The following is a 23492-nucleotide window of genomic DNA, read 5'->3' on the forward strand; positions in this document are numbered from 1 at the left end:
ATAAAAATTAATAAAAAGTACATGAAAAGTAATGATAAAATATTAAATAGTGGTGGAGTGATCTCAAATATAGATAATAAATAAATAAATAAATAAGAGATCTCAAACACAATCGCTTGGATTCGAAGATGAGTTGAGATGAGTTGTGAATAGTAGTAAGATGGGTTATGAATAGTAGTGAGATTTGTGAGCTAAGTTGATGAATAGTAATGATATGAATTGAGATGAATTGAGATTGATTGTGAATCCAAACCGGGATATGCATGCTGCAATTAGAAAAACGGATGTATTTACTGGTTAAGTAATGATATAACTACAACTATTTTTAAAATTATCTTCAAACAACTAGTTTCTTTTGTTTTATACCGTCTTCTTCTGTGGCTAAGTTGACTTCATCTGTATCCAATATATATAGGAATAATGGCATATATATATATATATATCATGTATATATAGCGAATTTATGCCATTAAATTATTAAGCTACTGATGCTCATAAAAATATTCTCCAAAATTTTGATGATAAATTATCAACACCATATTTTAACTTTTCGAGACCCTGCATGCCTAAAGCCATTTAATATTTTTAGATATGTCATTTCTGTCTTCTTTTTCCTTTGGTGATTGAGACACAGTTAACATTCTAATCGAATATATATATGTAAGGACAAACTGCTGTTAACTTATTTGTTTGTCTTGGAGAGATTTGTATTTTTCTAACGTTTTGGGGCTTTGGGTATGTCAGTTGATCGTTGTTGATGATCATTCCGATCCATTGTGGGAATAAATAAAGGTCTTGCATACTGCTTTTATACAAATCATATTCATATCTTATACCTGAAGTTTTTCAGAATATAAGACAGAATTTCATGCTGTACATATCAGAATTCAACACCGTTGTTGTTTATCCATCTCATCTGCATCTTCTCTTTTCCATTTTGCGTATATTTTGCGCGTGGCTTTTGCTTTCTAAAGAACATATAAAAAGAATGAAAACTGATTAGTTTTGGATGGTAGCCAGGATATGATCTGGGCAGAAATCAGCCCTGCTTGCTATTCTTGTTGGGATAGTTGGGTTGTGCAGTGCTGGTCTTCTGCAGATGAACGCAAAGAAAATAGATTGCCAAGAACCAGTTAGTCAGAACTTCGGAGTAATCACCGATTGTAACTCTGAATTTGCTAGTCTTTCTTCCCAATTATCTGGATTCAAGCAGCCTTGGCACTTGGGAACTTGTGCTCAGCCACAGACCATGGGGGGAGGATCGCAACAGCAGTATATTAGGCCTGCTAAATCATCCAGCACCATTATGAGCCGTTTTGAATCCCCAGCTTCTGCTTTTTATGCAACCGAACGCTGCATGGGATTTCCACAGTATAATCGTCAAGCTGGTGATCCCTCTTTGTGCTCCCGATTTCCAAGGACCTATGATTCACAGTTCCCTTCTTATCCATCTTCTGGGGAAGACTTCTCCATTGATTCAGCATGTCAAGCTGATTCCAACTTTGATATGAGAAACACCTTGCAGGCAATGGTGAAATCTCAGTTTTCTGGCAATCAATACAATGGATCCTCAAGCATCAATTCGCCAGGATGTAAGCTTCTTCCACATGAACAAAATAAGTTTCTTGGTGATGACACCACCTGCGGTGGGAGGAACCTTTTGCTTCCTTTGAAACGAAATCGGGACCGTATGGTATGTACTTCCTAATTTCGAACTCATACACTTGCAATTCTTTTTCGTGTAAACGCAATATTTCAAGTTTGGCATCTTTCCTAATGTATAGAAATCATCCTGATTATGGCTATATAACTTTGCAGGGTAATTACAATTCCTATAATTGCTTGTTTCCACAGCTGAGTTTCTTCTCCCCGCAAGAGAAGCAGTCTCCAAGACTTTCCCCTGAAAATATCTCTGTTACTTCTGGCAACACTGCCTCACCCGGCGCAGTACTCTCAAATAAAACAAGAATAAGGTGGACTCAAGATCTTCATGAGAAGTTCGTTTGGTGTGTTAATTACCTGGGTGGTGCTGAGAGTAAGTAGTCTGATAATTGAGAAAAGAATCATTAAAATAAGGGAAAAAATTTCATGATTCTAACCAGTTCTCTAATGATTGACAATAGGTGCAACCCCAAAGGCAATACTGAATCTGATGGGCTCAGATGGATTGACCATTTTTCACGTGAAAAGTCATCTGCAGGTATTAAAACTTTCTTTCAAGTGCTGTGGAAGCTCGTAATCTTTGTTTTAACGTCCCTTCCCAAAAAAGACTCATTATTTTTCTTTATCCCCTGTAGAAGTACCGAAATGCAAAATACATGCCAGAGTCGACAGAAGGTAATGGCTGTTACAATTCCATTTTTTTTTTTTTTTTCCTTTTCTCAAGTGATTTATTATGCTTGATTCCTGTTGAGGAATAACCTCACATTATCTATGGATAAGGTCTTAGGCATGTTTATAAGAAATGATCAATTCTCTCTTCTAGAACCAGTTTTATAAGATGAGTTAAGTCTATAAATTTCTTCATGGTATCAGAGTCTACCATAGGACGAATGAGAGTCCACACTGCTTATCCCGTGACAAGAACCAGAAAAAAATACTGACCTACACGTGAGTGAGGATGTTGAAGAATAATCTCACATTGTCTGTGGATACGGTCTTGGGCGTATTTATAATAAATGAGCAATCCTCTCTTTTAGAACCGCTTTTATGAGATAAGTTAGGTTCATAAATTTCTTCAATTCTTTTGCTCATCGCTGGCCGGACCTTTCATAATATAATCTTCGCGTTTTGTGTGAGAGTCTAAATGCAAAGGAAAGAGTCTCACTTTACTCTCAGTCATGAATTCTAATTTCTATATGGAGATTCCTTTCTTTTTAGCTATGATGATATCTGTTATTAGATCACAACCACCATGGTATTTCTAGTCATTCTCTTTATTCAAATCATCTTAGAGAACAACTCTTATGGTTATAATGATATACCCTGCTAGTGGTAGTTCTTCCCCGTCTTTTTTTCTTCACAACAATTAGCGTCGCACTAGCCATCATAAAATAGGGATCATTCGGCTTCACAAGTTTCATTTTAACATGGTCAGTTCCCTCAAAAGAACAGACCAACATCATTCAAGCAAACTGACAACACATTTAGAATCCACTAACTTATGTTTGTTTGGCTCTGCTGACTTCCATCAATCTGTTGTGCCTTCTTCTCTCAACAATGTTACATTGAACATTTTAGCCGGTTTAGTAATAAATGTGATCGGAGTTAGCCCTTTCCTGTTGCAGGAAAGTCGGAGAAAAGAAATAGTATGGGCAATGTACCCCGGCTTGATGATAAAACGTAAAGTTCATGAATTTATTGATATCTTATGGTCATTCTATTTACCTATTCTTCTTTATTGCCGTGTATATAGAACTCTAAGTCTGACACAGCATGTGAACTTTTGACTGGCAGAGACTTGCAGATCAGAGAAGCACTGCACTTGCAGTTAGATGTCCAGAGGCGTCTTCATGAACAATTAGAGGTGCGTTCGTGGGCTCTTAACAATCTTCAAAAAAAAAAAAAAAACAATCTTCAAGAATGATGATTGTGCAGGTTAATTAGAAAATTTCATTGATAAAAATACTAGGAGATGCGCTGCAAGTCTGCAACTTACATCAAGCACTTGCATTTGCCACTCAGGTTTGCAACCCATTTATCATGGGGTTTGCAGGTATATTTAATTACCGAGCTATTAGACTTCACTTTTCTGTACCAGGTTCAGCGACATTTACAGCTACGAATTGAAGAACAAGGGAGGCAGCTCAAAATGATGTTTGATCAGCAACAGAACACAAATAGTAGCCTCTTCCAGATTCACAACTTGGATACTTCCTTTGCTCAATCATCTGATGTTGAGGTTTCGATTTCTGAAGGTTCTTTAAATTCCCACTTCCCATCGAAGATAAGTTAGCTCCTCAAAGCAAGCCATATGATCTTCTGCACAAACACAGTTCAGGTCTTAAGCAGTCCATGGGGTCCTTGGAAAGGTTTGATCTTTTGCATATTGAAAATCATCAACTAGGCAGTTATGAGGTTCCTGCAAAGCTTATTTCCTACAATAGAATCAAGAATTATGCAGCAGCCTAATCAAGAAGAGCAGTGTGTTTGCGTTATCCTACAAAGAGAACTCAGCGAATACTTACACAACGTGCATACAACTGAGTCTACTCATATGCATAACGCCCTTCAGAAAAGCAATGCTCTGTATACATGATGCATCACTTGGGCATATACTCGTTGAAAAGCATTCTTCTTGTAATGCTCATTTAGAGCTTTTGTGTTAGCGAACGAATAATGTTGTAACATGTCTGTTAATGTACTTTTGTGTTGGTCGAAAGTTAGTAGAGGGAACCCATTTGGAATTGGATCTAAACACTGTAATTCCTTTGAGCTCATTATGTAGCAAGTTTTCTTTTGTAACATGAGTTGGCCCTGCCTCCCCCCCTCCCCCTTCTTTTTTCTTCCTAACAGTGCTGATTAATGGTAAAATAAAGAACAAATGGATCCATGTTTTTAATTATAAAAGTTCCAACATATTTTTGGGATAACGAAAGATTAGATCACCTCCTTCTTGAACAAATTTTTATCCCCTGGGCACCAATCGATATGATCATCCAACCTCTGTAAACTAGATAATGAAGAAAGTTGATTGATTAAAGTGAATTTAAGAAAATGTTTTACAGGCCTCATCAAGATTATGTAAACAAACAAGAAAGTTTTGTTTGGAAAAGGCTGGACAAAGTCAATCTCGTACTTGTCTTCTTCTTCTTCTTCTTCTTTTTTTTTTTTTTTGGTTGACACAGCCAAACCATGCACACCAAGAAACATGCAATCACAATATCATTCTTTATTGCTTCAGAGTGTCGTCATTCCTACACATTTTCATTATTAGTACGAATGTCGTCATTCGTCGCCATAAATTTATTAACTGTTTTTCTAAGAACACTCGATAGAAGCGTTTGGTTCCGTAAAATTATCATTCATCGGAGGAAAAAGGAAAAGAAATACAACAACGGAACAAAACCATTAATGAAAAGTTGCAAGATGTATGCCTCCTAAAAAAGGGTAATACCAAGTAGAAAAATTATAGACATAAATCTTACACTCTTGCATACTAAAAATATATGGTTTTACTCTTTTATCCTTTAAGTGGTGTACAGAGTGGGAACTTCAGAGAAAGTATATTGTAACATTTTAAGTACAAATGTGGTAACTATACGAGGGAAAAACACTTTTAATTGGAATGTAAATTGTATTGGGGTCAAAGAGAGGGGTTTGAGAGTGTAAGAAGGGCTTGCGGAGGCCTCTGACCCATCTTATTCTTTAACCTGTTTTCGATTTATTCCATGAGTAATCAATTTCCAATCAACTCCTTTCATCTTTCTTATCTTAACTGTACCAGTGGAAATTTTTATAGTTCTAATTATGTCCGGCCAAAGAAGAAAAGCTGCACAAAACAAAAACAAAAATTCAAGACCCATAAAGGTGGGTTTCTATCAAGGATGGGGGGAGGGGGAAGAGGGTCCATGAAATCAGAGAAAACCCACCTTGCCTCCTAAAATAATATGCAAAAATCTTGGTTAATTCCCCAACACCACAAACAAACCCTCCCTATCTGAAACAACCACTCATATCATACATAAGAAGAAAAAAAAAAAAAAAACAGATGTAGACCACGAAATCCTCTTGCAAGTTTCTTTCTAATGACTAGCCATGATGCATTGGTTTCAATGGGGGTAATATCCTAAAAGAGAGAGAAACTCGGGAAGATCTCACCTTGTAGATTGCTAGACATTTTCTCCCTCTTATTCTCTCTTTCATGGTTAGGGTCTTGCAGCCTGTAACTCGGTTTTGCCTTTTTTTTTTCAAGCTACAAATTACCCAAACTGCATTTTCCTTAATCCTGCCAGTACAGCTTTAAGTGTCAAGTTGTACTAGGAGTAGTATTTTCTTGTTTTGGTCGTGATGTACTACCATAAATCGACAGTACAAACTGTACTGTCAATTCGTGTTGTACAACTTATGCAGTGAATGACCATGATGAATGTACAAGGACCTAAAAGAAGACAATATTAATATATTATCAAATATAGAAATCTTCAAGATTTGAGTTAACTTATTTCTCTCTTGATTTTAGGGACTAAAAAAAAAAAGGCACTTAATGATATTCTTTGCCACACATACTCACTATGATAACACAATGACTATACTGTTTTTGGGCCTCCTGATAGATTCTTCTTTTCTTTATGTCAACGACAACTTGCGTTTTTTGTTTTTTTTTTTTTTTTAAAGTTACCTTCCATTAAAATTTGAGTTTTTTTCTCGCAATTGATGGAACAACATCGCTTAAAGAGAGTGGAGACAATATTCAGAAACAGTACTTAGGTGTTGTTATTTGAACCAAGATAAAGCAGCTACAAGCCCTGGCTGCCCATTCCTGCAGGGAACTATAAAAGTTAAGTTTTGTTAGCTCTAAATGAACATGGTAGTTTCCAAGTACGAACTCAACATTACCATGGATGACGATTTTTCCCAACTATTTTGCACTGAATCTCCATTGAACCTGGGAATAATCTGCCCTCCAGCCATGATGGGAAGATCATCAGAACAGCATAAATTTGAGCCTGCTAAATTATTTGGCATCACTTCTACTCATCCTCCGGGATCACCACCATCAGCCCTTCATGCAACCGAAAGTTACATGGGTTTTGATCAAAATGAGCATCGAGTCGGAAATTCTCCAGCTTCGTACTCACAATTTCCCGCTTCTGATTTACATATCGTATCATGTAAATCTTCCGGGTATAACTTTTTCACTGCCGAGCGAGCTGGCTCCAACTTTGACTTCAGGGACACCTTGCAATCGCTTGTGAAATCTCAGTTGTGCATAGATCAATCCAATTCTTCTTCAGAGAAATCAAATAAAATTCCGTGCAACAATATGACCAAGCTTTCTTCCCATGACGAGAACATGCTGCTTGCTGATCAGAATATTACCCTAGTCAGGAGAGAACTTCCGGTTCCTTCTGATTCAAATCAGGGTCTTAATGTGATCTCTTACCTTCCATTCCTTTTTCTTTTCTTTCCTTATATGCCTAACTACATGTCTATGGTCTGAGAATTCTTTGGATTTTGACTGTCATTTACAAACAGGTTTGCCACAGTTCATCATACACGCCAGCTCCCTCGAAAAAACGGCGAGTCAGATGGACTCAAGATCTTCACGAGAAGTTCGTCCAGAGCGTGAATCTCCTTGGTGGTGCTCAGAGTAAGTAATTTTGATATCACCTTTCGCGATTTAGAAAAGATACCTGTGATTTATTGATTATTCATTCATTAATCTAAAATCATAGAGGCAACACCTAAAGCAATACTGAAGCTGATGGACACAAATTTATTAACCATATTACATGTGAAAAGTCATTTACAGGTATAACTTCTTCCTTAAGAACGTCTGGCCATCATTTTGAATCTATGTTTGTGATATGCTTCTGCAAGTCTTATATCTGATCATTTGTTCTTTTCCACCTCGCTCTTTCATTTTTGTATTACAGAACTATCGAACTGCAAAGTACATCCCGGCATCTTCACAGGGTATATATCTTGTTCGTAATTTTTTTTTTTTTTTTTTTGGAAACGATGATCTCTATGTTTCATTCTTACCGGACGAACAATTTTCAGTTTTCCTAAGAAAATCGTATTATGAGGTCTTCATCGAAGTTTACAAAGTGTTAATATATATCCCAATTTGATCACATGCACTTCCAGCTAGCGGTCATTGCTTCTTGCATCTCTGTAGCAATTCGCGTAAAATACATGCTACTTATGCATTATACTCCCTTCTTTTAACTCGGTACGTAGGAAAGGAAGATTGTGATGAACAAACAGATTTTCCTAGGACGATACTAAGCGAAAGACTGTCTAGCCACCACCATGACAGCAAGTATCAAAGGGAGAAACGGGATCATAATTTCTTTCGGCTTGACATCTATTTTCCGGTTTACTTCAATCTATGCCAGAAGCCAAAGGCTTTCATTTGTCATCCCGATCATTGACAAATGAATGCAAAACTTATTCTATTCATACGTAGCTTGTTTTAATTTTAATTCCGACGAAGCTGAATAATATTAGGCCTAGATTTTCAGAGATCCGAGCGCAATTGAAAGAAGAACAAAGCCACTAGCACTTCATTGGTAGTAGTTGTCCAAAGAACGCTTTAATGATTGCATGGTTTATATGTTTTCGACAGAAACCATAATGGACCTGCATAATGTCAGAATATGAAACAACATACACTGTTAATGAAATAGTTCCTACTCAGTATCAGATTTCTCTTGAGTGACCCCCAGAACTGTTCTTCCGCTTTGCGCTATACCATGCGGGTTCTCTCTCTCCCTCTCTCCTTATTTATAATCTCCACTTGTTGCCTTATATTTGAAGTAATTGGTTTTAGCTAATTAACCAGAAAGCTTTGTTATAGCTGTCTGTTTCTATTCCAGAAAAATCTGAGAGAAAAAGCAGTGCAAAGGGCATACCTGAGATCCCCATGCAAATGTAAGTTCCTGATTAAGCACTTGTTAACCATACTGAGTGTCCAGATAAGATTCAAACTTGTGATGCTGCTATGGATATCATTATTTTGATATGTTGATGTCATCAAAGAAGTCGGTCTTGTTAAATATCTGCATTCGCCTATTACCTCTTTAGTTCAACAGTTTATCTGCACTCATCTCTGAGTCAAGAACTTCACTGTGTCCAGCAGCAGCATGCAAATGAAGGAGGCATTACAACTGCAACTTGAAGTTGAGAGGCATCTTCATGAACAATTAGAGGTGCAGCTAGCAAGGCCTTACGATTTTTTCTACACTTCCTTTCTCAGATGGTTCTCGTGATCAATTTGTCTCCAAAGTTCAAATTCTAATTAATTGAATCAAGTTTTTAACTTCTGCTTTTAATGAAAGTAGTCAATTAACTTCCTAATTATAAACCTCTTGATGTTAAGCCGGTTTTAACATTCCTCATTAAAATGATATATCTACCATCGTTTACTTCTCCGGATCAGCTTCAGCAAAATTTACAGTCGCTGATTGAAGAAGAAAGTAGGCAGCTCAAGATGATATTTGACCAGCACCAGAAAAGATACAAGAGCCCGTTCAAATCTCAGAACTCTCAAGTTTTGTCCCCAAATGGCCAACATACAAGTCCTGAAGATGCTCAGTTTAGTATTGGAGAAGTTTCTGGTAATACTCACTTCCCGTCCTAGATAGTGCAGAGCGCACCCCCCAACCCAGCCAAGTAGCCCTCGATGAAATGCGACGAAGACCTCGGATGATTAATCATTGTGTTGTACCAAACATGCAAATCACAATAATGCTAATTTCATCCTATTTTGTGTGATTGAATAAAGCTGTGATCACATCTGGATTTTGGAATTTGAATTTCAATCCAAAAATAGTAAAGTGTATCAAACAAAAAATATTATATATAATTAAGAAGTTTTGTTACTCATCATTTCCACACATCACGCGGTATATTTTTTTTATTTTATTCTTTTTAAATTAATTGAGTTTTTCTACTCATCATCCATATACCACACATTTGGTAAGAAAAAAAAAATAAAAAATTATGTGTAGTGTATAATGTGAAGATAATGAATAGAATTTTTCATAATTAAGTTACCAGACTCTTAAGTCGCTGTACAATGAATAAAATCTTTAGAAATTATCAAGATTAGCGCAACCAAAAAAGTTTTGTTAGAAAAAGTAATAGACTCCTAAGTTAAAATACTACAATAATTAGATATATATTTTTTCATTTAATAGTTTTTCTCTAATTATATATAATGTAATGGGGTAAATGATGTGGCTAAATATGAGCAACACTCCCTTCAAGAGAATTGAAGGTTTTTTTGGGTATTGAATATAACATTGATTTTTTTTTTTAATTGAATGACCTGATGATTAACGTAGCAAATAACAAAGCTAGGATTGCGAGCAGCGAACCCAATTTAAAAATTAAAACTCTCAAAAAGAATTTACCAAAACAAAAAAAAAAAAAAAAAAAAACCCTCTCAAAAAGAGATGTTTAGTTTATAAAAGATATTATAAAATATAAATTTTCAAACGGATTTATGATACTTATAAAATATTTTTTATTGAAAAAGTAGATGTACGATACATATATCAATTTATAAATTTATTTTTATAAAAATATCTTTATACATCTAATTTAAAAAAATAATTTTTTATAAATTTATTTTTAAAAAAAATAGGATTGTTTGGATTAAGACTTAAGAGAGCTTCCGTCCTTTTTTCGTGCACCCACAATAGATTCTGAAGTGGATCTATGCGAGGCCAGTTGTTGTTTCTCTATTGTAGCCAAGCAAGCTCTAATGTGCCGATCGCTACGGGCCTATTTTGGATTGCGATAGAAATTTTAAAAAGTGTTTAAATAGATTTAAAATCTTTTTAATAGAAAAATTAGATTTTTAGTGTGTTATATATCAAAATATTTTTAATATCAAATAAGCTAAAATGTACGTTTTAGAAAAAAATCATGATTGAATGTTTTTCCTCTGAAGTGCTTTACCAAATAATGTATAACGTAATTCGAATTTTAAAAAAATTGTTAATGGACGAAAATACTCATATAATTTTCAAATTTTCAAAGATATGGTCATAACATTTAAAAATTCAAATAATCATTATTTCTATCTCAAAAAATACTTTTTAATTTGTTTCGAAACAAATTTAACATGATCGAAAGTGTTTTAAACATATAGTTATCAAATAATAAATAATTTTTTAATAGTATAACTTATTATTTAAGTTATAAGTTATATTTCTCACCACAATCTCAAACATGCACTACACTACTTAGCCTTTTTACCCCCACAATGCCCACACATAGAAAAAAAAAATAAAGAGCAGAATAAGAGAACTGGAGTACGTGAAGAAGATAAAGCTTCTTACCTATTAAGGCTTCATATGTTTTCACATTTCTTCTTAATTCCTCTCATCTCATCAGTACAACTTTCTCAAATTCTCATGTAAAATAAAATAAAAATTTTAACTTTTTTAAATCTCGAAACAAAAATAATATTATAATATATATTATAATAATATTTTATTCAACTTTTAATTTTCATTTCAATTCATCTCATTTCATCTGGTGGCATATTATCCAAAGAAGATCTCCGCTTGTTGCTTGACCCTCTCTCTAAGCCCCAGCTCGTCCAACTTCTCTCTAAACTGTATGTTTCTTTTATACATATCCTAATCTCAATCACCCCTCCAACTCTATTTTATGCTTTCCCTGATAATTCCTGTAGTTTTTGTTTTCCGGGTTTGTTTTCAATTCCCATTCCCTCTGTTTTCTTGCCCTGAAAAATGTAAAAGAAGATCAATTTCAATGTTCGGATTATTCGAATGGTTCCATTGTGAAAGCAAGGTTGCATCCCCCTTCTTCTTTTCCTTCTTTTATTTTCGTGTCGCAGAAGTATTGAAAATACCCAGTCAATTTCGCTATTTTTGCGACCAAATGCCACCTTGGCAAAAAGGGAAGCAGTAAAGATTGTACCGTTTTTGTTTTCTCCCGTTATTTTATTTATATTTGTTTGGATTTGAATGAAAATATTTCGAAAATGCCATTTGTATGTTCTGTGTGGCAGATTGCTGTACTTGCTGTTGGTATCACGAGTGAACTACCATCTCTCCCTCCCTCCTTTCAACTCCCTCCCTCTACGTTGTTTAGTGACGTGCATGTCTTTTTCGGTTATATGCATTAACAAAGCATGATCCTTATGTATAATGAGTTTATTGTTTTCTATTCCTGTTTGATTGAATAATTTCATTAAGATCTAGATCTAGACGATTGGCAGAATATTGTAATCTTGCTCACGAGGGCTTGAGTACGTACAAATCAAGATTTAGGCGGTTTGGTTATACAAACCATCTCATTATTATAATTTTTTTAAACTTCTACACAAACTATAATAAATAATTTAACTTTTTCAAATCTTAAAATGAAAATTATATTATAATAATATTTTATTCAATTTTTAACTTTCATCTCATCTCATAATTCATCTGTGTAACCAATCAAGTTAGCCCAGAGCAAGTTCTACATTGGAGGCTTGTCTCCATATATCACTAGTATCTTCTTTTTTTTAAAGGTAGAACAAACTTCATTTATTCATAACAGAACATTACAATTTTGATCTGAGATGTATAAAATACAAGCCAACTACTGCTTTTAAGATTCCTTACTACACAAATTTTTTTGTGACTAACATAGTCTAGTCCATTGCTGTAACTCTTTACAGACAAACCGTCTAAGATACGACACTCTATCCTAAGACAGATTTAATAAACCCCATATTTTGTCATAAGACAGAATTAAACAACCCCACACTCTGTCTAAGACGCAGTAGATGACACACTTTATAGACAAAAATTCAAGAGACTATGTACTTTTTTTTTAACCTAAAACAAAGAAAATAATAGAAAACGTAAAAGATACATGGAAAAATAACGAATTACAACTTGAAAATCTGTAGATTATCATATTCAACCTTAGAGGGAAAAAAAATGCAAACATCGATACTATGGGGGCGCGTGCCACCCTGAAGTACAATGGAACGTTAGGTCTGAAGAAACCAATGGCCTTGGTCCTAGAAAAGTCGTGTGTGGCGGCAATAAAGCTCGATGGCGCGTGGACGTCATGCGCGCACTTTGGGTCGAGTTTTTGGCTCACGCGTTCCATACGACAAGATTCTTCATCCGTCTGAAGGATCGACGCCTTAGGAGTCTTGTGGTGGAGCGCGTGGTGGTAGTTGGCTCTGAAGAATAACAGATCTGCATTTCATCCTATTGTGAAAGAAAAAAACAATCAAAACTAGAAATATAAAAGAAAAATTAGAGAGAATAGGGAGGATGAAGGAAAGGAGAAGGGATGATGAAGGAAGGAAGAAAAATTAGAGATAAAAACAACCAAAGCTCCAGCCTCCCTCCTCTGGCCTAAGCTTTTTGAGGGGGGCACTGTGTAGAGAGAAAAGTATATCACTAATATCTTAGGAAGCCTATTTGTACTCGTAGTGATATATGGAGACAAGCTTACTCCTACAAATAAGATTGAGAAAGTTGACCTGTTGAATGAACAATCACGTGAGTGGATGCAACATGTTTATTGGGTATATTTTTGCCCACGAAGTTACAAGGATGAGGGTCAGAATTTCATGGCATAGATCTAATGAAAAAGAGAAATACTTTCATATTATCACACGTCATATCAAGGCTATGTTTGAGAGTTTAGACCATCTCAGATTACTTCATTATTTGTAACAGCCCGTGCTTGAGTGGATCGGAGAGATATTATCCGTCACCTAAAATTATATCTCCCAAAATCATTCCCAAGACTCCAAAACACTAAAAACATAAATTCATTTATTTTAGAATTTTGTTATGTACAAAAAAGTTTGCATACTAATCTACATATTAATGTTGTTGCTTTCATATTCTAAATTCAAATTAGTATTGTTTTCAATAAAATCTACTTTCTGATCAATCATATTGAATTAGTGCGCTATTAATGCGTAAAATTATTTACAATTAGATTTTTCATTTATTTTAACTTAGCATAAATTACTTTTTACATAGTCATCAATGCAATAAATTCCAATAACATAAATCAATGCTTCTACGATCTCCAGTATCCTCAACATAATGAACTAATAATTACTAGTCCCAATAACCAAATAACTCAAATCCAGACAACCAAATGAAACTCCTCTATTAGCAACGGTACCCTTTGTTAGAATATCATCGGTAGTCGAGATATTCTATGAGAGATGAAGCCCGTGAGGTGAACGGTGGAGCTCGGAGACACAGCGGACAGCAGTGAGCAATGCCAACTGAGAGACCGTAGGGGCGAGAGATATGGAGAGAAAGAGAGAGAGTCTGTTGAGAAGAGATTCAAGGGTGAAGAAAAATAAATTTAAACTGAAAAGGCGTGGGGGAAAGAGTGGGATCGGGGAAGAGGTAAGTTCGGAAAGAAGAAAACTGAAAGGAGGAAGAATGCCAACTCACCGAACGGCACCGTTTTGTAAATTCAGGGGTTGGGTTTTCGTCTGGGCCTGGGCCACAGGCCTGAGCTTTGCATTATTATATAAAAACAGTCAACTACTATTTACTAACTAAATATTACTATTTTATAATTTTATTATTATTTATAAATTATTTCATTATTATTCACAAATGATTTAAAATACTTTTAACATCCAAACTTTCTAATTGATATGCCATACACTTTGAGTATTATTTTATTTAAGTAGTTAACTTCTAAAATTATGTAAGATACATCGCATAAATCAGTAAGATTAAAAATAAAATATAAGATGAAAAATAATATTTTTAATATAAAAACAATTGGACTATTTACTGTAAATTTCTGATCTAGTGTGTGGAATCAATAATAATATGAGTACGAAAGGTATATGACCTGTTAGAATAATATCCAATTTTTAAAAAGAAAATGATAGGATTATTGCCTTCTTATTATTTATTTACTATTCATTTTATATATTTTTTATTATTATTTTACTTAATGGTTGAAGATGTTAAAAAATACTTAAAATAAAATAATAAAAAAATAAAAAATTTAAAATGAATTATGAATAGTAAATAGATAATAATATAATAGTAATTCTATCACTATATAACTTTTAAAATGAAGTTCTTGAGTTTGACCCCTCCTCGACCAAAAATAAATAAATAATAATAGTAGTAGTAGTAAAAGGATGTCAGCGGTGAATGGTCTGCCTAAAATCCGTTGTGGCACACTGATCCTAAAAACCATTTTCCTGAATCTATGCAATGGAGAACTAAAGTCAAGCTGCGTGTGTGAATTTGATCGATCTTTCAACGAAGTATATGGCTGTAGTCAATAAGAAGTGAGTAAACAGCAATTAGCAATAAACTCGTGGAAGATCTTGAATTTAAACTGGCAGCTGTACTGCATGACATGTCCAAAGGATTGGGTTATATATATACAGTTGTTCGTTATGAAAAAAATAAGGTAAATTATTAAAAAATAATTATTTTCATATAAATCTCTTATTTATTTAATTTTTAAAAAAAATTACACGACACTTATTATTTCTGCGTACTGACAAAATAGGGATGAAGCCAAGATATATGCTCAGACGTCTAAGATGTGACTTTGTAAAGTTAAATAAATATCAAGGTTTTATTGTGATCGAGAAAAGAAGGAAAAATGAAAATAATTTTTTTTTTTTTCTGTAAAATAATGCCTTGACATGCCACTTCGGTGATAAGAAAAATATTTCACTCAAATTCTTATTTAAATAAGTATTTCAAGTGAAAGTAAGATAAATATATTAAATGAGTCTTACAATATTTATTATTATTTGTATAAATTTCTGGAGTAGTATTAAACCCAGTAAATACTAGGTCTATTTCATCTATATATTTTTTAGAAGTTACTCAAATTTAGTCAAGTAGTTGAAGAGATTTAGATCCTTATAGATAAAGAAAAAGAAAAAATGGTTGAGTTATCCATAATTATGAATTGCAATATATAGCAATGCTTAGACAAAATAAACGTAACATCAAAGTCTTTTCAATAAAGTAAAGACTATTAGTACAACGCAATCAATTAATAATATACAGAAAAAAATATAATAAGAAGCAACTGGACATTCTCTTCTTCAATTCTCCTGCCCATTGTAATCTTTAGGTTAGGTTAACAATGTTGATTTCATCACATTGTAACTTATAATAAACCGATAATAAATACTCTAAAACATAAATCAATGATGTTTTTATCCAATTAATTATTAGTGGACAGACATGTCGTATTAAGGTATATATATCTATTATAATAGTAAATGATCTCGAATGGCTTTGAATAAAGTGCACCCAACAATCATGATTTTGATCCCAACCAATGGTCCAATTGTCTTCGATAAGCTAAGTCATACAACATATGCGTATATACATATATCTATATATAATAGATACACACACATATATATACATGGCTTCGTGATTGGTGTTTCCATTTTAAATCTAATTTTATGCATGTCGGCCAAATAAGATTTTTAATAAAAAAATTCTGATTACAGAATAAAAGGAAAATAAAAAAGATAGTGAGTTATATTCCCTTCAAATCAAACCAAAGACAAATAATGAGAAGTTAAGCTTAGTTCTGTTTGAATTTAACGTTAATCTCAACTCATGTTATTTAATTAATATAATTTTTTAAAATTATTGTATAAAATATAATTTAATTTTTTTAAAATTTTAAAATAATTATAATATTAAAAAATAATATTTTATTCAATTTTAAATTTTTTCCTCATCCTTAACTCAATTCACTGTCAAAACGAGCTTAATGGCTAATTGTGTATTTGCTTTCAAAACTCCTCTTTTAAAAGAAGATTCCCCTCTCGTGAAAGTTCCACGTAAATTCCTCCTCCTTATTTGCTCTCAAAAGTCTTTAGACGGCTTTCAAGTCAGGAATTGTCCTTTTTATTTTTCTTTTTTTTTTTTGCTGGCATAATTTCATGTAGAGTTTATCTATGGCACTATGCAATGTATGCCACCGACCATTGATAACGGACAATCACTGTTCCTTTAGCACGACATTCTTTAAATAAATAATAGAAAAGACATAATTATATATATATATATATATATATATCGAATTAATAAATAAATAAACCTAGGCGACATCCCTCCATGATCTACCCTTGCAAATAGCACCTGACGTGTTTAGTTACAAATCATTTAAAAATTCAGGATTTGTACAATTATGATTAATACAATAAGTAATTAAGTTCATATTTTTATAATTAATATATATGATATGCGAATAAGAACATCTCATTAGATTGATCAAATTTATTTTTAAAATTTAACTAATATCATATTTTTTTATATTTATTTATTCTATTTAAATTCAATCTTCACATTGAATTAATCATTCACTCTCTATATAATAATAAAATATTATTAAATTAATAATTTTATTATTTAATTTATTTGTATTACATTTTATAATTCTACCAATTTAATATTAATAATAATTATATTCTAATTAAATTAATATTAAAAAAATCATATTTTCCAATATCATTTAATGCTAATAACAAAAAATTGAGATTAAATTTATCTAAATTTCTTATTCACTAACCAAAGTAGAGAAAGAGTTACGGATGAGAAATATTCTCGCGTCTTGTTGTCATTCTCGCGTGTGTAGTTGAAGTTAGAAATTAGTATTTTAATATTTAATGAACCAATTGTGATTGTCTATATTTGACCAATCACTATAGGAGAAATCTAAATTATTTTACAGATGGTCAATCTAATGTAAAATATTTTTAATATAAATTATCTAAATTTTAACTAACCTCCTCATTTGATCAAACCAACGAGAATGCTCTAATACTATATAACTGTTATATTAAGCATTGGCAGAATTTATAATATAAGCAAAAGAAGTTTACGACGTAATATTTTAATTATAATTTATTTCGAGTATTCAAACAAAAAATAAAATAAAAATTGGAGAGCAAAAAGATAAGCTTGCTCCTTTTTTTCCACACGACGGCCACTATTTTTACTAATTTCCCAAAGGACCCCGACTCTTGAAACGAGAAAAATAGAAGTAATAATCTTTTTAGTTTTTAACTTGTAGACCATTTTCCTTCTTTTCTCCTTGCTACTCTCAAACCCTGTATGGATATGAGCATCCTCTTCAAGCCTCAATCTTTTGCGCGAACATTTTTCCAAAATCACATCTTTTGCTGATCTGGGTATTCGACAGTTGGTGCAGACAATAGCTTCCACCGCTTTTTGGCCGCAGTTACTTCACTCTGAAACCGTTCATAGGAACAAACCCAGTTGTTTCTCGCGATTTTAATGGCTTCCTGATTACCATAATCAGATTCTGAGAAATGGGTTTTTCCTTTTACACTCGTAACATCGATGTGTGTTTATGAGGTTAGCTTCATTTCTCTCTCTCTCTCTCTCTCTCTGCTAGCCAGCGATATATGTTCTATCTGAAGTTTCTGCTTTCTGAGAAGATAAATTCTTTGTTTGGTCCGCTGAGAATTCGTAGAAAAAGGAAATAAATTATTATTCTTTGTTCATAGATATCTCGTTGTTTGAGAACTGAGAAATTGAAGAACTCTACTGCCCTTAGAACAATCGGGGGCAGATTAGGCCACCATTTCATTTTCTGGAAACCGTACGTAGGATCCACTGTTTGGTTGTTTCCTTTACTCGGTTTTCTCAGCTACCAAATTCTTGAATATTATTCAACTGTTTTTCTTTGTTTTGTCAAAGTGAACTCGGCCCCCAAAACATTTAGCATCTCTCTGTTTTTGTTTCGATCGTGAAATGGATTCCTTTTCTCTAGTTGGTTTTTGACTTAATTCCTTTTTTTATCAGTAGCTTTTTTTATTTAATTCATATGGTCTGTTCAGTTGAATAGGGTTTTATAAAGAGCATCGCTTGGTTTGGGATCCTCTATTTCATTTTTCTTTTTACCCTTTGATTTTCCTGTTCACGATATATTTGTTTCCGATGGTTTCCCCTTGTATGGTGTGGATACTATTGATGCTTGAATTGGTTGCCCAAAAAGGAAAAAGAGGAGGCCAACTAAAATTAGGAATATGAATATTGTTAAATAGGACACCATAAACATAACACACACAAAATGGATTTTATAGATTTTCATCAATTTATTCCAAAAAAATACGATCATAAAACAATTGAGTTTAAGCTTGTATTTATTTTAATTTTCATATGTTGTGATGATAGGATGTATGCTTTTTAGTTTTTCTGTATTCCCTTTGTTTTTAGCAAGGTTGAGGATATCTCCTCTTCCTTAGAGGTTGTTGGAGGTTGTTGGCTTTGGCTCAGGTTTTATGTCCCAACTGATGTCATTCTCAACTTCATTTCATTCTTGGCAGGATGTAAACTTATTTGAATCCTTTTTGGCTTGTTGAATGGAGCATATGAATTTTTGTGTTATCTTTTAAAAATTGAAGTTAGTTAGTACAGTTTAACTTACGTCTTTGAGTTTATCTACTTGACCTTGCAGAAATCTTCACAAGTTGATCAAAACTTTCTTTGGGAAGTTTGTTTAATTATGGGTAGAGGTAGAGGAAAAGGGAAGAAGCAAACTTCTATTGCCACTCGTGAGGATCCTGAGAGTGGTGAAGAGGGAAAAATTCCAGCATTCAGGAGAAGAGGAAGGCCTCAAAAACCATTTAAGGATGAAGAAGAAGAAGAAGAAGAAGAAGTAGATAACGCTGAAAAGACAAAAGAAGATGGTGAGGATGCTAAAGGTAATATTTCTAGAAAAGATGTGAAAAACCAGGCTACCGTAGAGAACAGTCGGAAGAGGAAGAGATCTGCCCAGGTCAATGAAAATATAGATTCAGTTGGAATGGAAAATGGCGTTGGAACAAAATCAAGCCCTGACGATTCGCTGAAGTCTGTCGGATTTCGACAAAATGGCAGTAGGAGAAAAAACAAGCCTCGACGAGCTGCTGAAGCTGGTTTTGAGTGCAAGTGAGCTTGGATCAGCTCTAATGATGGCTGCGTACCATCACCCTCGGAGAAGTCACAGTAGTGGGGGTGCCTTGTTAACCTACATATGGTTTCCTGTAATTCCTTTGTTATGTGTTTTTCTTGTTGTTTTAGTATCTGGGCTTCTATTCCTCCTTATGAATGATTTTGATTGGGAGGTTTTTGAGCAGGTTTTACTTCCAGAATTTTGCATGAATCTAGCGCCTTTAAAAAAAGTTTCGCTACTTTACTGCTATTTGCCTTCCATTATGAGTGACCAGAAGCTTCTATTCCCCCCTGCCAGTGGATGTTTCTGTTACTACATTACTCTGAGTTTGTACCAATACCCGGTTTCGATTTCACTCTCTTTCTTTCCTTCCTCCACTGTTGGGCTTCGTGGGAAATAGAGCACAACATTTACGCAGCTTTGTATGACAAATGAGCACATTCAAGAAATCCGGTAAGTTAGTCGTAATATAAGAGTGCTCAGGTTTTCACTATATCGTAAATGCTGCAGCAGTGGAAATGAGTGCTTTGATGTGGGTCGGGGCTCAGAGAATTGAACTGAAGTGTTGGATCTGGAAAGTAAACGATAAATTTTGTGGCTTAAAACTGGCTTATTGAAGCACTGATCACAGATATGACTCTTGCAACGGATGGCTGTAACATAATATATGTTGCTGAGCCGCATATGGTAAATGAATCCCTTCTTACAACATGCGACGAGATGCGAGCGACACATGTGATGCCATAGTGATCTCACAAATACCACAAAATATATGACTGCCCTTCCCTATATATGGAGGAAACATGTAGCAGACCTTAACATGTCGTTGATAAGTTTGATGGTTGGTGCAAATCGATTTTGGTTTATTTGGAACATTCTTTCTAGTCCTTCAATAAATATGCAGTTCTTGGTTTATTTTTATCCCGAGTCCTGACAATTTAGGGATGCGAATGTCTGGCAAATTTGAATGAAATGTTATGGGTAACCTGCTTCTCAGGGTGATCACGATCCTCTCCTTGGTCTATTCTTAGTATGAGTTCAAGTAAAGCAACTGAACTGACTTGTACACGTGATTGATGTGGTACTAACACTTCCTGACTTCCATACTCGGCGAAGCATTTTGTGTGGCTTTTTAAGAAGTATGTTGGCATGTTGCTAGTACTTTCTTGGTGTTCACGCTGCTTCTTCTTCTCACTAACATACGATGTTGAGGTACTAGCAAAAAAAATATCGATCGCATCAATGCTGAAGGAGAGGTAGTTTAGATGGTTTGTTCGTCCACAATGGAGACCAGACCATTGGTTTTCCTAAGTTGAAGGTGAAATACTGTGAGGTTGTGAAGCCATAGAATTAGAATCCCCAGCCAAACCCAAGTGTTTGAGATTGGAGTCAAACTTAGATGAGGGGAATTCGTTGAAGATGCATGTAAGACAAAGGGTTGTATCCTTCCACTTTCTTGATTGAATCGTTTGCTTTTACCAAGTTTAAATCTCGCATCAGTGTATGACGTGCACAGTTTCTTCGTTCTTGATTCATTTTGTACGTTGTTGGGAAGTTAGAACCATTGATTCGTTAGATGTGCAACTGGCTTTTCATTTGCTCATTAAATTAGCTATCAGACAGGTGGGCTAGATGCACCGGATTAGGAGAATCAGGTACGCATTTCGTTTTATTTTGTTAGGTCTTTGCGGCTTTTCTTCCCTCCATTCGAGACTAGGTTGGAGCTCTAAAGAAGAGACTAGGTTAGACCCCCAATAGTGCTGGGTTTCGTAGGGAAGAGTAGTAATTGGCTGCTGCATGATCCGTAAATAGTAAAGAAATAGTTTGTAAAATAGTAACAAATAGTTTATAAATAATAATAAAGTAGTCTGTGAATATCTAAGAATATTTATGTTTTCAAACATACTTTAGCGATTACGATAAGGCAACCATGTACGAACCTTCCAATGATGGTTCAACTATGTTGGCTTTTGCTGTATCCGTGGGCCACTTCCTTCCTAGAGCTAATACTATGACGGCGAGGGCCCTGGAGAGGGAGAGGGAGAGGGACGTAAACACAAACAGCTATGTCAAATTGTATCGAGAAACCATACCCTCAAATCCCATCAGGGTGTCTGACTCAAGAATAATATAGCGTAAAGGTAGTTCTGAGTTGCGTGATGTTCGGCTGGGCCGTTTCTTCATCTCTTTGGGCTTGCGTGGATTGGAGTCCTATTTTGGCTCACTTTGCTATATCTTAAAAAAGTAAGGGTGATGCTACTGGTCAGTGGTCAGTGCAATCACCCTAATTTTTTTTCAGACTTTTTTTTAAAAAAATACACAAATCATTAGTGATGACTCTTTTAAACATTTTAGGAAAGAAAAAAAATACACGAGCAGTTAAATCTAAGGGACAAATCCAGGGAAGAAACTAGCATTTTTCAAAAAAGTAATGCTACTCTTTATTTTTTTTTTTATATATATTAATTAAACCAGTTCATATGATGCATTTTAAATAATTTCATACATCAATCAATTATATATTAAACCTAACTCATTCCTACCAAACATGCACAAACACTTCCTTTTTTTAGTAATGCCACATTTATACTCGAGAGTTCAATTCTTTTGAAATTTCAAAAAAAAAAAAAAATGTAGTATTCACTAAAAATAATTATTTTTAGTGGGTTTTCATTTTTTTTTTTTTTTTTTTTTTGGCAAAAGACTTGCGTGAACCTATATATCCACAAATAATTTTTCTTCTTGTGGTGTTGGTAGGAGGTCATTATGTCTTTATTGCGTCAATTTTACGAGATTTTGGAAAATCTAATGTAGATGTAGAATAGTATCGTGTAACAAATTATGTTGCAGTTGTTGTACTCGTTTTATGTGCTGGTCTTGCCAACCATCTTTTTTTTTTTTTTTTTTTTTTTTTTTTTTTTTTTTTTTTCTAAAAACAGTGTTCTGACTAATCTCGAGGGTACACAGGCCTTCAGTAATGAGTTTTCTGTAAGTGCACCTCAGGTAATTCAAAGAAAAAATTCTCTAGTCCAATGGTCTCTAAAGATTATTTGCACCCAAGAGAATTTGAATGAAAGCATACCCCTAACCCAAGACTTTTACCATTTGAGCCAATCTTCAAGAGTTATTGCCAACCAATAAGTATCTAAAGGGTAATGCTACTGAGACCGATGATGAATCGATGAAATATGACCAATAAGTACAAATGTACTTTTAATTTTTTTTCCCTTTATTTCAATCATTTTTTTATATATCTTTAAACATTCTTAAAAAAAGTTATCAATTCACTAATAGTCATTTATTTAATTATTAAGTAAATAAAAAATAAAAAATTCAATCGATCACTTTTATCGATAACTTTTATAGATTCAAATAGCATTTTTCATATCTAAATATTATGATATTGGTCTAGATCACGTAAATATGTGATTCTAGGAATGCACATTGCACATGCTTTAGTCTTTAACTCTTCGGCTTGGTGTTCATCCCCATAAATACTAGTATTTATGTAGCTCTAGTATTTATAGTAATCCTTTTGGACCCATCCATTAGTCGAAATAGTCTGCACAAGGAAGATACGAGGGAGGGTCACATCCTCCGATGGACCTCTAACCTACCCCAAACCCAACATCTTCATAGACTTATATAGATTTACATAATATGTCATATTGTAAAATTATTTTAATATAAAATAGATTTAACGTATCACGTAAAGTTACATTAATTTTTAATTTTTTTATGTAATCTCTTTATATATGTAATATTTCTCTTTATAAATAATTTTTAATTATATGATAAAATGAGAAACACGCGTGCAAGAAATTGTCTAATGCTAATTAGGGTTG

At 33.8% G+C, this 23492-nt stretch overlaps 3 protein-coding genes and 1 long non-coding RNA gene across 7 annotated transcripts; 3 read left to right on the top strand and 1 right to left on the bottom strand.

Moving 5' to 3' along the window:
- Positions 1-657: 657 nt before the first annotated feature.
- LOC121264932 (myb family transcription factor PHL5-like) lies at positions 658-4460 on the top strand. 2 transcript variants are annotated; one of them, XM_041168313.1, is made up of 8 exons: positions 658-792; positions 1021-1693; positions 1819-2035; positions 2124-2200; positions 2298-2337; positions 3288-3342; positions 3457-3526; positions 3761-4460. In XM_041168313.1, exons 2-8 carry the CDS (start codon positions 1100-1102, stop codon positions 3953-3955), a joined length of 1248 nt encoding a protein of 415 aa, XP_041024247.1. In that variant the 5' UTR covers positions 658-792; positions 1021-1099; the 3' UTR covers positions 3956-4460. The 2 variants fall into 2 exon arrangements, with proteins under 2 accessions (XP_041024247.1, XP_041024246.1); XM_041168312.1 differs by lacking the exon at positions 658-792 and having other exon boundaries at positions 834-1693.
- LOC121264938 lies at positions 4037-5109 on the bottom strand. Its single transcript, XR_005940581.1, has 2 exons — positions 4188-5109; positions 4037-4097 (listed from the first exon to the last, which is right to left on the bottom strand). It is a non-coding gene; the product is annotated as an uncharacterized LOC121264938 (long non-coding RNA).
- A 1273-nt stretch (positions 5110-6382) lies between these two features.
- LOC121264933 (protein PHR1-LIKE 1-like) lies at positions 6383-9542 on the top strand. Of its 2 annotated transcripts, none has more exons than XM_041168315.1 (7): positions 6383-7093; positions 7198-7312; positions 7398-7474; positions 7599-7638; positions 8544-8598; positions 8807-8876; positions 9107-9542. In XM_041168315.1, exons 1-7 carry the CDS (start codon positions 6521-6523, stop codon positions 9305-9307), a joined length of 1131 nt encoding a protein of 376 aa, XP_041024249.1. In that variant the 5' UTR covers positions 6383-6520; the 3' UTR covers positions 9308-9542. The 2 variants fall into 2 exon arrangements, with proteins under 2 accessions (XP_041024249.1, XP_041024248.1); XM_041168314.1 differs by having other exon boundaries at positions 6384-7093; positions 8804-8876.
- An 8203-nt stretch (positions 9543-17745) lies between these two features.
- LOC121264937 lies at positions 17746-19943 on the top strand. 2 transcript variants are annotated; one of them, XR_005940580.1, is made up of 3 exons: positions 17746-18065; positions 19171-19738; positions 19832-19943. XR_005940580.1 is itself a non-coding variant. In XM_041168322.1 (2 exons), the coding sequence occupies exons 1-2, from the start codon at positions 18051-18053 to the stop codon at positions 19645-19647; spliced, it is 492 nt and encodes a 163-aa protein (XP_041024256.1). In that variant the 5' UTR covers positions 17746-18050; the 3' UTR covers positions 19648-19943. The 2 variants fall into 2 exon arrangements, 1 of the variants encoding a protein (XP_041024256.1); XM_041168322.1 differs by having other exon boundaries at positions 19171-19943.
- The last annotated feature ends 3549 nt before the right edge of the window (positions 19944-23492 follow it).

Source organism: Juglans microcarpa x Juglans regia, chromosome 5D, assembly GCF_004785595.1.
Source record: "Juglans microcarpa x Juglans regia isolate MS1-56 chromosome 5D, Jm3101_v1.0, whole genome shotgun sequence".
NCBI lineage: Eukaryota > Viridiplantae > Streptophyta > Magnoliopsida > Fagales > Juglandaceae > Juglans > Juglans microcarpa x Juglans regia.

Bases quoted from the DNA above. Each gene is read 5' to 3' on its own strand.
- LOC121264932 (XM_041168313.1), top strand. From the start codon at position 1,100: ATGAACGCAAAGAAAATAGATTGCCAAGAACCAGTTAGTCAGAACTTC. The intron at 2,201-2,297 runs GTATTAAAACTT...TATCCCCTGTAG, and splicing joins ACGTGAAAAGTCATCTGCAG to AAGTACCGAAATGCAAAATA. The intron at 3,527-3,760 runs GTGCGTTCGTGG...TTTCTGTACCAG, and splicing joins GTCTTCATGAACAATTAGAG to GTTCAGCGACATTTACAGCT.
- LOC121264933 (XM_041168314.1), top strand. From the start codon at position 6,521: ATGAACATGGTAGTTTCCAAGTACGAACTCAACATTACCATGGATGAC. The intron at 7,639-8,543 runs GTATATATCTTG...TTTCTATTCCAG, and splicing joins CATCCCGGCATCTTCACAGG to AAAAATCTGAGAGAAAAAGC. The intron at 8,877-9,106 runs GTGCAGCTAGCA...TCTCCGGATCAG, and splicing joins ATCTTCATGAACAATTAGAG to CTTCAGCAAAATTTACAGTC.